Source organism: Lissotriton helveticus, chromosome 1_1 (assembly GCF_964261635.1).
Source record: "Lissotriton helveticus chromosome 1_1, aLisHel1.1, whole genome shotgun sequence".
NCBI classification, from domain to species: domain Eukaryota; kingdom Metazoa; phylum Chordata; class Amphibia; order Caudata; family Salamandridae; genus Lissotriton; species Lissotriton helveticus.
Genome location: NC_136057.1, coordinates 306,951,870 through 306,968,357, shown reverse-complemented (window position 1 = coordinate 306,968,357; position 16,488 = coordinate 306,951,870). Strand labels below are relative to the sequence as shown.

General features: G+C 43.3%; 1 protein-coding gene across 1 annotated transcript in view; it reads left to right on the top strand.

The window, feature by feature from the left end:
- The window catches only part of CYREN (cell cycle regulator of NHEJ), a 50,615-nt gene extending 35,632 nt beyond the window's left edge, over window positions 1-14,983 (top strand). Inside the window, exons 4-5 of the mRNA XM_078670696.1 lie at window positions 2,779-2,854; window positions 9,682-14,983. Coding sequence (XP_078526822.1) covers window positions 2,779-2,854; window positions 9,682-9,921 — 316 coding nt within the window. The 3' untranslated portion in view covers window positions 9,922-14,983. The remainder of the gene's footprint in view (window positions 1-2,778; window positions 2,855-9,681) is intronic.
- The last annotated feature ends 1,505 nt before the right edge of the window (window positions 14,984-16,488 follow it).

Below are 16,488 nucleotides of genomic sequence, written 5' to 3'. Positions count from 1 at the left end.
TCTAGGTTTAAGTGTTTCCACTTTAAAGGTTCAATGGGCTGCCATTCGTGCTTTCCGTGATCCCAGGAATAATCTGTACGACTCTTTGGGATTGGTGGTTAAACTCTTTAAGGGTTTGGGAATTTGTGTGTTCCTCCTGTACGGATTTGTCCTTCCTGGGATCTTCTGTTTGTTCTGAAGGCGTTGAGGTATCCTCCCTTTGTGCCCCTGGAGTTGGTGGATCTCCAGGTTTCGACTCTGAAGGTTTTTATCTTGGTGGCGAGTACCTCTGCTAGACTCCTAGGGGAGTTGGGTTATTTGTCCTGCAGGGCTCCTTTTCTTTGAATTTTTGAAGATCGGTTGGGTCTGTGGTTGGGGCCTGGGTTTGTGCCTAAGGTCAATTATGCTTTTCCTTTACAGAAGTCCTCCTCCTGGAGTTCTTTCCTGATCCTCAGTCTCCGGTAGAGGTTGAGTCGCATGCGCTGGATGTGCGGCGTGCTGTTCTAATTGATCAATCTAGAGTTCAGGATTTCCAGCTGGTGTCCTCTCTGTTTGTTAATTTTGGTCTGGCTACAAAGGGTTTGAAGCCATCTTTGCAAACTTTGTCTAGATGTCTTTAGTGACTTTGGCTATAAGCCGTTTGGTCTCCCGTCTCCTCTGGGGCTCATGGGAAGGTCCAGCAGGGGGATGCAGGCACCCTGAATCTCAGATTCAGGGTGCTTCTTTATCTGAGATTTGCACTGCTGCCACTTGGGCCACACCTAACACCTTTATTTCTCCCTATCGGGTGGTTCACGGTCTAGATGTTGGGGAGGTTTTTAGCTCGAAAGTTTTGTCCTCTGTATTATGTCTGGGATATCTTTTCTTGTTTGTTTGACGATAAAATTTGCCTTTTTTGGTTCTGGCTGTGCAGAATATGGTGCAGTAGTCCTGGTTTTCGTTTTGGCTTGGTGTGTCTCACGATGTAATGGAAATGAGCGAGAGGGACGAGGAGGTAATGCGTCTATTACTAATCAGTAATTGCATTACTCGGAGTGCTACTCTCGCTCATTTCCATTACTGCCCTCCCTCCCGGTTGTCAGGCCAACTGTGTCTATGGCAGCCTTGGACGAACCGGAGATGTGAGGGGGGTGTGAACATTTTATAAGGGTAGGGGGTGAGTAATAGAAGCATTGATTCACGACAGTTGGAGATGACCACGGTCACTGCAGCCAGGAATGTCATGATTGGCGTTTTTCCTCTGTCAAAAATATGTCTAGTAGTCTCTCGCAAGAAAACAATGAATGCAGCTCATAGACTCGCACCATTGATTGGTTTACGGTGTTCAACTTTGGTTAAGGTGAAGTAAAGCCAATTTTGACCCTAGAAAAGCATTAGCATGGAGACTGCTCCTTGGATTAAGATAATTTGTCCCGGTTGAACCTTGAGCTGTTGGGGTTTACCACAGTTCTTTTCAGATTCAACTCTCTCCACTGCCCCCACTCATGGATACAATATACACAGGGGAAATGAGGTGAAACTGTAAGTTGTACCCTACATCCTTCAGAAATGGAAAACACGGAAAAAGCAGTTCTCATGTTTAATTCCTTTTACCATTCATTAATAATCATCCGGTGCATTAATTTATCTGGAGCATGTGCTGCAACCCACATACATCTTACTTATGGTGTGGCTCAGATATTGGGGTGCGTGAGTAGACCGGGAAGCTATCCTGTGAATGTCGTCCCTCATTCTGAATCTACATTGTTCTGGTTATCTTCCCTAAGTGAGAATGTTCAAACAGAGATCAGTTGAGTGCTGTTTTAGACACTGTCAGTGAAGATAGATCACCAAGTCACTAAGGGCATAGAATCACCTTTACTGGTTCCAGGGCATATACATCATAACACAGAGTGGTGTGAATGATGAAACAGCTGTACATTATGAGCTTAATATTACTTCATCATCAGGTGTCAGCAAGAATTAAAGGATGCATCAATATTTGGGGCGTGTCAGAAAAGCATGTCTTAGTAAGATCTTCAGCTGGCTTGAGCTTTATATATGTCCATCTGAGCACGGCTCCGTGACACCAGCTACATTATGGGAGGATGTTCTCTAGAGAAGTATGCAAGAAGCATTTCTGTGCTGCTGACAGTGTGCACTCCTGTTTGACTGATCTGTTGGTGCCTGCTGGAAAGAAGGCCTGTTGTTCCATCTGTGAGATATGTAAACTGGGGAAGGAACAGCCATACATGCCTATAACAGTAAATCCAGAGAATCAAATGTAGTATGTTTTCTACTATGCATACAGACTTTTTTTGTTGGGGCTTGGGTTGACTGGCCCCTTAACGAGAGAACTTATAGAGGCTATCATAATGAGATGGAAACAAGTTTGCATATACTCGTGTGTTGTAATAGAGCTAGGGGGATGTTGGAGGGTTTTTCATATATTTGGTTAATCCTGAAGTTTTATTACATCTGCACTGCGTCTTCTAATGAGTGAGTAAAGTTGGAAGCATCCGGGTGTTTTAAATATGTGGTGATTGCTTGTTAATTGAGAACTGGCCCTGGAAGTTAGACATCACCTGTGCCATCTGTTGTAATTCGAAGATCATGAGTTGAATTGCAGCACGGTCACCTTTTAACCTCTGAGTACCATTAGATGTAAAACCAGTCATTTTCATCACTTATGAACCACAGAGATACAATGTGCAGCACTAAAATAAATAAACAAGTTTATATGTTAATGTTGGGATTTTCTTTTTATTTCTTTGTGTAATTTGACCAGTTTCCTGCCATTTTCTCACCTCTTGAAAACAGGTCTCCAAAGAAGCGAGTGGTGTATTGTATGAACGAAGCAGAGCTGGTGGAGGCAGCACTTGAAGTTCTAAGTAGGGTAAGTAACTGCTGTGCCCATGCTTTGTGGAAATTCGTACCCCTTGCGCAGTATAATTATTTTAATATGCGGTTATGTGTCCTGCTGATAAAACTAGATACGTTCTTTGATTAGAATGTAATAACGGTGATCAAAGCATACCATTAGTCTCCAAGAAAAATGATCTCTAACATCATTGCTCAATCATGGGTATTTTAATTAAATTCATAAGCATTAGAATATATCTCCACCTGTTCAGGATCCCAGGATTGTGCCAGTTATCGGGCTCCTAAAGGCAATAGTGCACTTTTTTTCTTTAATTGACGTGCTACGCTTATCACAACAGTTACTTTCATTTTCTCCTTTGAAGTAGAGAAAATTGAAAGTACTGAAGGAGTAATGCACCTCCATTACGTTTTAAGAAAAATTCACATTTTTACTGGTATTTTTTGCTCGTATTTTTTTAAAAGATAACAAAAAAGTAAAAAAAAAAATGTTGCCTCTGTGTGCATTGTTTGTTTATGGCTATTTACGCCTGAGAGCCCTTGCCTGTCAATTGGCCAAACAGATTTTGGTGGGACTTTGAAAGATAACTGCAACCCCACATACAAGAACTGTCCAGTCAAGGGTTACGGGCCGACCTATGTGTCAGCGATTACAATAAAACGAATCTAATCTGCCACAGTGAGCCTGCTCCTGTGCTGAAGTCTGAGACTCTGTTACTCTGTATAGTGAACACCGTAGTCCAGTAGTGCCACTACTTCTTTAAGTATCATATTGCATATTTGTGTGAATAAAGTACTTCTCTTAAAAGAAAAACAATGGACTGGACATTTGCTTGTTGCATCTGTTGTTTGATTGCTTGAGTTCTGAGTCTCTGTCTCCCACACTACCTCCTCTCTTACTGTTTGCCCTGGCTGCACTGAGACCCAAGATTGGTAGGGGTGCACTTGGCCCAGTTTGCAGTGCCATAGATGGACGTACACCAGGACACCAGTGTCAAACAGCCCCAACCACCACCGTTTAGGCCCAGTAGCTCAAAAATTCTCAAAGTATTTTAAACGAGCATTGCTAAAGGTAGCCTGTCTTGAATTATTTACTCGAAATAGAGCAACACTACAAACTTTTATTCGTCCTTCGTCCTTTATACATCAGTACATACCTCTCAATCTTTTAGGGCTCCAAGGATGGTGAGAAAATTCCATTGACATTTATGGAGAGTAAAACAACTTGTGACGGTGAACACAGATTTCAGAGTGGATGAGCTCACTGACGTCTTTGGAAGGCATTTCGGTTGTTTGGAGGGTGAAGACGAGTCAATTCAGGGTGACACCTTCCAAATAATTGGAGCTTTCAGAAGTATAATTGATGCCTATCTCTGTGTGTATCCCTCTGTGCTTTTGTATCTTTGGTCATGTATTTATACTCATTTTTATTTAAGACTGACTGAATCTTCTTGTGTGAGAGTCTATGTATTTGTAAATCCATATTTGTAAAGCGCAAACTCCTCACCCTTACGGGTCTCAATACGCTGGGGGCTGTCTTGGAAATTAAGTGAGCTATTGCCCAGAGTCACATGGTGCTGAGCTGAGATGCCGCCGGAGCCGGGGATCAAACCGTAAACCCTGTGCTCCGAAGTCAGCTGCCCGGCCGCTGCATCACACCTCTCCACTAATTGCTTGTATATGTGTGTCTTTGTCAAAGTGTATGTATGTTCCTATCTTGTTCTATATGTGTTTACATTTTGGTGACTATAAAATGTCTGCTTCTGCATGTATGAATGTGCGATCACTTGGAGGTATTTTTATTTTATTTATTTTCCTTTAAATCAAAGTTACATTTGTCTGCTAATGGTTAGAAAATATGTTTCCTACAACAGTTGTTTAATGTCACTAACAAGCTGCACTGACCTAAAGCACACTTGGTGCTGTGATGTTGTATGAAGTTGATGATCTCCAGCTCGATACTGAGTTGGCTATGTGGGGGAGCAGTAGGGTGTACATTGGTAGTAATGGCTGAGAATTCATACAGCGACAACGGAATGATGGCTATCCAGCTGCAGCACCCCATTTTACCTTCAAGCAGAAAGACCCCAAGTCAAAATCAACCTGGCAACAAAAAGCATGCAGGCCTCAAAATCTACTCGCCCACTCGCTATTGTGAGTTAGATGTTATCAGGACAAGCAATTTTTTAACACCTACTCGTCCGTACTGACGAGTGAACTTAAGCTGGAAGGAACAGGTGTTCTCATTCAGAAAGTGAATGAGCAATAAAGACACCTTAACATCTTTTTATATTGACACATTTGCTATCTAAGGACAGACTTCAAATGTCAGTTTGTCTTCTTAAAAACTGTTGATCTACCAACTGGCTGTTGTAGAAAAATGTTGGATGGACAAATCTACTCAAACCTAACTCGTAATCACAGTCCATGGTCTCCCATCGTCTGGAGTGATTGTTTAGGGATGTCTTCGGTGGTAGTTAAAAACAGTAGCCATCTCAGTTTCATCATGGATAAAAAAACGTAACTGCCTCCATCAAATAAATGCTTTTGTCTCAATGCCTTCTGCAATTGAAACTGCTTCGTAAACTTTGGGCTGTGGTGGTTAATGCAACCATCCATTCACGGTTGGACTGTGTGAATGCTTATTATTTGAGGCTTCCTGAGAATACTATCAAAAAGCTTCAGCGGGTCTAAAATGCGACTTTGAAAGTTATTTTCAACCTACATACATTTGACTTAGACCCTGCGCTCCGCAGATCACAAACTGAGTTCCACTTGATGAAGAATTACAATTCAAACCCTCGCTTTGGTGCCTCAAAGCAATTTATGATAAAAAATAGTCTTCCATACTTTACTTGCTACGAAAGCACAAGGGTTGTGAAAACGAAGAGCAGAGAAAAGAGTTTCTTGGATCCACTCTTGGGTGAATTCATTATGAAACCAGAATAAAGGTAGCCATTTTGTTATCCAAACTTCTCTTGATGGGACTCAAACTTGTGCAGCATATTTGACAGGACATATTCTAGTACGACTGACGCCTTCCTTTTTACTTGATCTCTTCTACATTGTTTTGTGAACTGCTAGCTGTTGATCTACCAAAAGTAAATGAAAATTGCATAGAAGGTTTTGGTTATTTATTTGTAAATTGCTAAAATTCTATGAAAGTTTAAGAAATTTAGGAGTTGGTTGAAAACAATTACAGTATGAGAGTTCCAGTACTTGCCGGTACTCTTGTTATTTTGCCCCATCTCCTCTTCCAAGTCCTTACATGATGATGTGTTTTCAGTCTCTGAAGACTGGCATCCCACTGCCAACCTAAAAGAAAAAAGTTACATTTATCCCACCCTGGATTTGTTTATAAAAGGCTTACATCCTTATGAGTAGACTCCCAAACACCCCAACAAACTACATTTGTAGCTAGGGAGACAGTAGAGAGGATGAGACGTTTCAGGGACTAAACAAAGAAGAATCAGAGTAATGGTATTGCTGACTAGTAATCAATGCATGTCCTCCTCCTATCTTCCGAGACATTCAACAAGAATAGATACATGTCCAGCCACAAAGGAGGATTAACTGAAAGAATTGACCCTGCTTTGTGAAACTGGAGGGCTACAAAAGTGAAAGTCATCTCCCAGCCAACAAACCACTTGCACACAGCCGGCTACATGGGAATAGAAAGCAGGAGGGACCACAAAGTAGCAGCACAAAGACCAGAAGTCGAGCTCACCTGTGCCTCGGGAGAGAGCAGATTCAAACAGCCTAGGACAAATTGTAACATAAGTGAAAGGCTACCTCCAAACTCATTAAATGGTTGGAGGAAGAACAAAGAAAGCTACACAATAGGGAAACAATCCAAGACTAGAGGCCACAGCACCCACAAAACCAACACAAGTATCTCTAAGTGGCAAGTCTTCAATATGCTGGTGCCGCTCCTCCACTAAGGCGGAGGAGCATCACCCTACTGCTTTATGAGCAGTGCAGAGGAAAAATAAAAGGATAATAACAAAGCGTTATTTTTTTATTTTTCCTTCCGAGGGGCGGGGCTGGCCAGAGCAGGAGCCAGGGGGAGGAATGGTGAGCACACTCAAAATGTGCATGAGTGTTTGAACGGCCGTCTTGGGCCACCCAAACATTCATGCGCACTTTGCATGTTCCCCAACGGGCTCCGATACACAGCGTGGTGGGGAACATGCACAGGCTCCCTGTCCCCGTCTGAGCGCCGAACCACTGCTACAATGCAGCATTGTGATTTGCTTAGGGGAACCAATTTCAACACTGCATTGCAGTATTGTCATTGGATTAGAGAGCCTGGGAGCCCAGGTGTTTCCTGCGAAAAGGAGAGGCGGGCACCTGGCACGCGACCGGCAGGTAAGTTTGCTCTAGTCTTTCTTTTTTCTTTTCTCGGACACCCCCACCACCGTTTTCTACCAGCTGTCACTGCCAATATGACACTCTGTCCACCATAAGTACACTAGCCCAAGCCAGACAATAATTGAAAACAAAAGGGAACATTTAGTAGCAATGACAGCAGCCAAGCACAAGACAACAGAACAATGTCCAAATGGCAATACAGGGACCACCAAGAACCAGTGGCAAGACGCAACAAGAAAACCTCCAAGAAGGCACCAAGGGAAGCCTCTCATAAAAAGCCAGGACACAGGCATGGCCATTAAAGTGCTGTACCCCAAGACAACAAGCTGACATAGAGGGGGATCAGAGAACTTGAAGCAATGTGCCTTGAGCAGGTTTAAGCTCCATGGCGAACAGGTAGCAGAATGAGGAGCCCTCCACACCAAAGGATAGATGGAAATGAGGCAGCAGAAAGCCCCAACGCAAACAAGTTCAAGAGCAGGCAAAGCCCAACCAGGAATGAACAGCCCCCAATGTTTAAGGCCAGTAGGCAGCACCATTGGGGAAACTATACAAAAGTTGGAAAGTGAGTAAAAAAGCCCAATAACAAAAAATTTACCAACCGGAGAAAGCACACTCGGAGCACTTAATGCCCTAAGTCACAGTTGCAGGAGGAAACCATGACCACAGTGCGAACACTAGAAACTCCCAAGCAAAGGACCAACAGGGAATGCCATACCCAGCAAATGCTTACAAGGAATTATGGCGCAAGACAAAAGAGGTGCAGGGTTACCGAACATAAAACCCGCAAAGAGCAAATATGCATAAAAGGTATGAACCAAGCACAGTTGATATGGGGCTTATGCTAATAACCCAGAGCTAGCCAGTTTCTCTAGGAGAAAGACTCTGCTGACTCTCAGAACTCCCTCGTTCCTGCAAGGCAATTCCAAAATGGCGGGGTGAAAACAAAAGAGTGGGCCAAAGAAGCAGCTGGGAGCCAACACACTTGGGCCTTGGCTGACCTGAGCAGGAACAACAGTACACCCAAAATGGAAGCTTAGGTGTGTCCATTCTCCTCATCTAAGCCACAGTCCCATATGCAGAAACTGTAAAAACGCAGAGCGAAAATTTGAAGGAAGAAGAGGAGTAGGTACAATGTCCCAGCGAGGCAACCAGGAGGTGTCCGTGCACCCCAACACCAACAGGACTCAAGCATCCCAACCTTTAAAAGGCTCAGTTCTAACATGGAGCATTGGGGCAACCCACCACCAACCCCTATGCTAAGGTCAATGGTTGAGGCAGATAAAAGAATTAAAAAAGACAATCCAATGAGACAGCACCAACAGCAAATATAAAATGAGCAACAAGATCCAGGTAGAGGCACCAAGGACCACAGGGTTCACAACCCAAAGACCCACCAGGAAGGGAAGATGATCACATTCAGAGGAAACGTTGGTACAAGTAATCCAAACCAAAACATGCCAAATGTGCAAGGAAGGTGAAAATTTCAGCTCCTACCCTAAAGCCCACAAAATGTGAAGACCATCACAAAATTCTCCGCCACTAAAAGAGGAGCCAGGAGATCAAGCAGGAAGGTTACATATACTCTTATCTACATCAAAGTCGGAGGGAGACCACCTCATATAAGAAAACACCAGGGTGAATTGTGCTGTCTTATCAACAGTGTAGTGAGATGGGCTCTTTCCTATAGGTGCTCCCTCCTCCCATTTATGGACTCCTGCATAAAAAGGCAAAACGTCATCACTCATGATGACTGATAATTCAATCTCTAAATTGCTGTCCTATGGGCTGACACAAAATTTGAATAGTATATCCAACCGAGCATGGGCTGATTAATGACCCCTTTCTAAGTATATTGTGTTTTATTTACAAAGGTTCGAGATTGCACACCGCACTGCCAAGGGAGAGCATCTCCTTCCAACCTGAGAAGTGGGCCATGGGATGGCTTGTCACACAACACAATCAGCACTGTTTCTGCCTTCCAGGGAGGCATGGTGTTTACATAGCTAGCAGAAACCAGGACACCAGCAAGGCAGAGGACCAAGAAGTCAACGCTCAGCAGAAAGTTTAGACGTGATGACAAATGAAAAAGAGATACTGCCAATCATATAAGCAAAAACTCCAGTTATAGAGGCAGGAAACACAGGGCGACTGGTTCCCCCCCCCCCCCGCCCTTGCTACCCCCACCCCACCCCCAGAAGAGCAAGACAAAACAGGAGGATTCTGGGTAGACGCGATCCTTCATAGGTTAAATGTGAGGATGTTCAGTACAAATCTCATTAGTTAAGAACTGGGACGAGGAAGAGAAAAGGAGGTAATACATTTAGACAGGCAAAAGTGTTTGAGTAATATGGAACGAACCTAAACAGATCCTGAAGTGCACTCCTACTCTCTCATTATCAATTCATGTTCTAATGTAGGTTTTCTTGCTGCAAATTCTCACAGCACATGTATTTCTTTGTCTGGTTTCAGAGCTACAAGAAGGAAGATACAGTTGAGGACATGTTGAAAGTAGAGAGTGATCCAGAAAGCCCATCAAGGCCGACTGAGTTGCAGGAGTCATCTCGAACAAATAAGGACACCACACACCTCCCTATTGAAAACAGTCCAAGCAGCCCTTTGGAATCAGATCTACAGAGCTCAGAGAGCAGAGACCCACCGGACGAAGATGATGATCCACTCAAATTTGTTAGAGAGATTTTCTTTAACTGACAGACTAGTACACGGACACATGTAGACACTCTTGGGTTGCCTGGTGTTCAAGACAGAAGTTATGAAAGGGTAGATATAACCATCTTCATTTTTAACATGCTGCAGACTGTGATCGGTTGTGCCCTTCACTTGCACGATAAAACATTGCATCTGCTATGGACGGCCTTCTGGTGGGATCCTCACCCGGGAATAAGATTCATGCTGTTTTGACATTGGAAACATAAATGCAAATGTAATGATCTTTTTCTGAAAGGTACTCTCTTGTTGCAATACAAAAACACAGTAGTGAATGGCTGAATGCTTGTTTGCATCTGTGTGTATATTATATATAGAATTACATCCAAGAAACGTGTAGTAATATGGTTCTGAGTCCAAAGATACACTGTGGGGGTATTATACACCACCATCGTGAAATCACTCTATCTGCTACATTTACATCCAAATCCTGTACAATTCAAACTCGTTTGGAATCACTACTGCAAGACTACCAGAGAGCTTTGTACACCACTGTGGTATCTAGTTTTCAGTGCTATGCATCTTTCCTGTTCATTGCCTTGCTGCTCAGCCAGAGTGCATGTTCCGTGGAATGGTGGTGTGTGTAAGATAGTGGAATGTTGGGATGCCTGGTGGACGAGTGTCAGTTGGGAGTATAGGCTGAGCAGCAAGGGAGCTGCTCCTGGTGGGGCTCACCTTATGATCTAAAATAAACCTTCATCATCTATCTACACCTCAGTTACATACACCAACTCGATTGTGTGAGAGAATGTTGGGATGTGGAATGTTGGAGTGCCTGAGTCAGTTGGTGTATGGGCTGAGCAGCAGGGTGGCTGCTCCTGGTGGGGCTCTTTCCATGTAACCTGCTACTCAAATAAGTCTTCAATGCAAAATTATTTGGACTCAACTTCTTTCAGTATACTACATTTGGTACCATGAGTGGGGTGTCTACTGTCTGAAAAGAAGAGGCTGAAGAAACTAGAAACCACAATCAAGCTAAAGGATTTTCTTTCAATTCAATACAGAGTTTTTCTATTAAACTGGCACCTACGAGCCTCACCAGTGACCACTCCATCGGTCGCCCCAACACGTAAGTGCCAGTTCCTGTTTTACTTCTCTCCTTCTCCAGCTCCTTTGGGACATTGTCCCTTTCCTGCCACTTTGGGGCAGTGCCTTCACAAAGTGCAGTTCCCTGTAGAGCGAACCTTCTGCCTGCTTCTGCTCGTCTACTGTTTTAATGAACTGTTCCTGTCTTACTGCTTATTCTGTTACTGTGGAAAACAGTGTTCCTGTCCAGCTACCTGCCTGTCTGTTTGCCTCCTTCTCCTGCTGCTTTGATATTGGTGTCACCATTTTGCTGCCCGTGCTTATGGTGTCAACTGGATTGTTGGGAGTTTCTGGCTGCCAATTCCAGTTTATCACAAACTCTACTTTACGTTCACACAACTTGTTTGCACTGCTCTAATTGCAGTTTGGTTGTTTCCTCTACTGCACATTGTTGTTGCACACAGCTCGGTACTAGTAAACACTTTCTACATCTTTCCTGTGAGCTATTTTCGATTTTGTTTGGGTCAATACTAACTCTCAACTTGTGCCGGTTCAACTGCTCGAGCTGCCCGCTTCACGTATTCACTGGACACGCGCTGCCTTACCTGTTTCTAACGAGTCTTTCATGGATCCTCTGTGACGTCTGCTCTTTGACGATTATGGCTGTTCTGGACGTTTTGGTGCACACGCGCACTGAGAGGCATCCTGCAATCACATCATTTGCGTGCCTCCATCTTGAGGTTGGACCTGCCTCTTATGTTTTCCATGTCCTCTGCCTTCCAGCCAACCACGTCTTCATTGGTGGTGCGGCGTTGACCACGAGTGGGGGCCTGTATTCTCTCGTCGTCTCTTCACGCATTGTATTCAGGTTTTTTTTCTGTCATCAATGCTATTGGAATTTCCTCTGAGTTTTCCCGGATTACTGCAGCATACAGCAGTTACATTTTGTGAATCTTCAGCTTTGGGAGCAATGTATTCTCAGCATCTGCGAGTTTTCAGCATATTCGTCATCATTACATCTTTGTTCTTGGACTGTTGGAATAATTTCATCAGTGCGATGCAGTTAAGATTTAGAAGCTTCTCTAAGACGTTCTGCATTGTGTTTTCTGTCGCCAAGGATGTCTATGTTTTCTTGTTATGGTGAACATTTTACTTTACTGGGCTCAGTGCGCCATCTTCTGGGCTTATTCTGAAACTGTTTACTTTTTAATTCTTAACATGTTTTCCTTTTATCCTTATGTATGCCTAATGTGTGCCTTATTTTTTGCTTCTTTTGCATTTTTCTGTCATGATGATATACTGACTTGCATATTTCTATTTCCTACCGTTTAGTGCTGTATTGTTTGCCGGTTCTTGAGTCCTTATTTTTCATACAACTGTGAGTAGGGTGTTTCCTATTGGTACCGTGTGGTTATTTTCCACACCTCCAGTTGCAAAGTTTTTGCTGTTGCAAAGTTTTTGCTGTTGTTGTGTCGTGTGGCGGGCCCCACTCCCAGTTTTACAGTTCCTGCATTTTACATTATTACAAGTGGTATTTTACCCCATACCTTGCGTTTTTACTGTATGGTATTTTACTCCATACCTTGTGTTAAACTGTGTGATATTTTACTCCACACCTAGTTTTACGTTTCTGTATAGCATTGTACTATGTGGTTATTTCCCACACCTTGTTTTTAGTTCGTACATATTTCATTGTACTGTGTGGTATAGTCCACCACACCTACTTCTGTTGTTTTCATTTACATATTGCAATGTACCGTGTGGTATTCTTCCCCATGCCTTGCTCTTTATTGCACTGTCCCGTGTGGTACTTTCCACCACACATACTTCTGCATTTCTGTTTTTGCATTGTACTGTGTGGCATTTTCTGCCATACCTAGGATTTGCTGTCCTTTTGGGGATTTTTCTCCATACTCTTGCTTGAGTTATAGGCAACTGTTCTTTTGCTTGTTCTGGCTATAGCTGTCTTCCACCCTTTCACTGTTTTTTGCTTCTGTCTTTTGTTCTCTCCTTCACCTTTTTTTATGCCCTTGTATATTTTTGTGTTTGCCTGGCCAGCTGTCATATATTTGTACTTGGGTTTTGTTTTGTTATTTAGGTTATTTATATTTATGGCGGCCGCTCTTTACGTTGCAGAGCGCCCATTCTTTGGAACGCACTCCCTGTGCAGATTCGTGGCCTTAGCAACTATTTAGAATTCAGGAAGGCCATTAAGACTCACCTTTTCCCTGCACCATAGTCCTGTGTCTACTCCATCTGCTCATGTCAGTCTTTCTTGGTACCATTGTCGGGACGCCCCTTTGCTGGGGCAGCCATAGCGCTTTATAAGTCACAGTAACATAACATAACATAACGTGAGGGAGGATGTGGGTTTGTCTTTCTGTGAGAAAGGGTGTTGGTTCCATGCTTTTTTCCAGTGTATTTTCTTTTCTATTTTCTTGCTTATTTTCAGATGTATTTTAATACTTCCTTCTTACCATTGTAAAGGAGGGAGGTATGTGGTATCCTGCTGCTCAGCCAGAATGATTGCGTGAGAGAATGTTGGGATGTGGAATGTTGGAGTGCCTGAGTCAGTTGGTGTATGGGCTGAGCAGCAGGGTGGCTGCTCCTGGTGGGGCTCTTTCCAGGTAACCTGCTACTCAAATAAATCTTCATGGAAAATTATTTGAACTCAACTTCTTTCAGTATACCACAACCACTTTGTAAAGACATGAGGCAGGCAGGTAGGTAATGCAGCATACTGCTTTGATACTTGCACAAGAGTACTACTAGTTTCTTGCCTCACATGGAAGGAAGGAACTTGGAGCTCCTGCTGGAGGAGTGTTAATGCGTTCACGACCATGCCCCATACCCATGCATCTGCAAGACCATCATCTCTTAATTTCCTCACCATTTCCTTCAATTGATTTGATTCACCTGTATTTGCACTCCCCAGAGAGCATCCTAAGAACATGCTGCAGTTACATTATATTCTTTTTGTACTGAGTGCTTGGTTCCAGCCCAGTGGCTTCCTTCTCTGAAATTCTGCACTCCTAACGAAAAGTACCTAGAAAAAAGCTGCATAATGAGAATTACGTTTATTGCTCTAACACTAGACCTAACTGAATAGAATATTTACTTGATTATTTCTTACGCCAGCTGTCAACTAAAATTGAGTGTAACAAAGTCATACAGTGTCACAGGGAGGGGCTTATTGTATTTTGTGTTGTCTCTTCCTTGGTAGGTATCAACAGTGTCAATGTTCTGTGTTGTGATTATGTAAATGTGCTTCATGGCGCACTGATGGCAAGCCATGAAAGCCCCACTTGGATCCTGTGCCAAGAATGACAACATTGCTGGTCTTGGTGAGGGTGTCGTCTACATTGAACGTGTGCATCAATGACTTGCCTAAAATAACATGACTTGTTCCTGTGCACTATTTCTTTGCTTGTGAGTGGGACCCTTCCACTTAAAATGAGGGAAGCTGAGCTTAAGGCATGATACTGGTCATGGAGAACAACAGTGCACTCTCAGTGCCTTATACCATCTCTGAGCCCCACTAAGCTCCCTCAGCTGAGTAGGGAAGAATTAAGAAGTGTGGTTGCCTTTGACGTAAGAGAGCTGCCTTTCACCATGACCGTGCACCTGTCAAGGGGAAACTTTAAGCTACTACTGTGTGGGGTTCAGGGATGGAATTGTGAATGTTGGGGATGTGGCAGTCTGTGGGTTGCAGTTGCTGCCTGGTGGTCATGGCTGACAGTCAGTAAAGCTCTTACCTGAAAAACCATTGGCTCCTTGCGTCCTTTCAGTGGCGATGAGTGACCGCCAGTCTGTCCAGCTCTTCGGTGCTGCATGCGCCCTCCCTGGAACCTGTTTTTGCTTGACTGGAGTGCCGTTCCCTCTGCTATCACGTCTGTGCTGCAGCGTTGTTGTCTTCTGGCTCTCCCTCCTCTCCTGTGCTATGGGGTTCCTGGCTGTTTGTTCTGCTGAGTCCATTGCCAAGGAATTGGTGGCCATCCGGGACCGCAGTGACATTTGGAGGTGCATCTTTATGCTCGTGTGCACGGCGCATGATCGAGCTCGTGTGGCAATGAGTTTTTGCGTGGCTGTGTGCACTCAACTTCTGTGAGCAGTTTCTGGAGCACGACGTCGTCAAGCCACGCAGTATGTACGGCAGTCCTTTTCAAATGGTATTGTGTTTACGGTGACAGGCACACCATAAATATTGCCTGTCTTGTTAGCTGCATTTGCGCATGCCTGTCTAGTTAGCAATTGCGCTTCAGCTGCTTCTGCAGCAACTAGATAGTTGCTCATCACGCTGATACGCACAGCTCTCCTAGTATGCAGCAATGTGTTTGAAGTAATATTGGCTACGATTGCTTCGTGTGTTGCTTATAAGAGGATGCACACAGCTTACTCTTGTATTCATTGTAGTGAATTTCAACCCTATTTCCTTCGATGATGTGCACAGCTTATGATTAATGTGCACAATTTACTGCATTTCACTTATTTTGGATGTTTTTTACTTATGCTCTGCTGGTTCAGTTTTTGTTTTGTCTTTTTAGTGCATCTGCATTTCTTGCTGATGCGCACGGCTCATTCCAGCGCACAATTTGCTTTTCTACATGTATGAATTAAATTTTCTCTAACTCTGTGGAATAGATTGGCAGTCAGTGACTTCTATCTAGTTAATATTTATTTCGGTAGCAACTCACTTTGCGCGCATTTTAATATTTATGGAAGGATTATCTCCACCACCTCCTTTCCTGGCAAATACCGGTTCTCCTCCGTTGAATAGGATGCAATGGAGTGAGGCTTTCGAAGCATATCTTGATGCTAAAGATGGCGATACGTTCACATCAAGAAATAGAAAGCACTATTAGTGTACAACTTAGGTCATGAGGGCAGGTCAATTTAAAAAAATGTTACACATTGAAACTGTGCACGTTCTTCCTAGCGGTGAGGGAGACGCTGAGCCTATTGTTGATGAATATGCATTGTTTATCCAAACCTTGACTAAAAGACTTTCTCCTAAAAAAGAATGTGGTTTTGGAAAGACACGGTTTTTGCAACGTGCACAACTTCCTGGAGAATCCATTGATGATTTTGTCTCAGCTTCACGTACTTTGTCCTTGAACTTTAATTATTGGGACTTGAAGGAAGAAATAATCCAGGATCAACTAATTGAGAAAACGTGTAATAGGAGAATCCAAGAACGGTTATTGGCTACTGAGGATCCTGGTTTGGAGCTTGTATTGAAAATTGCAAGGAGTATTGAACAATCTGATATTTGCATGAAAGAGTTGGCTCCAAGTTGCTCTAAATCTGAATCCAAGGAAGTTAATGTCATACAGAAAAGTGAGGGTGATATACCTAAAAGTCAGAATTTTAAGTTTGTAAAAAAACCAGTGGGTTCCTCAATGAATACCAATAAGGATTGTGTTTGCTTCAGATGTGGTAGTAGGTCACATTTAGTACATTTCAAACAATGTCCGGCTTTAAATCAAACTTGCTTTAAATGTGTCCGCAAAGGTCATTTTTCTCGCA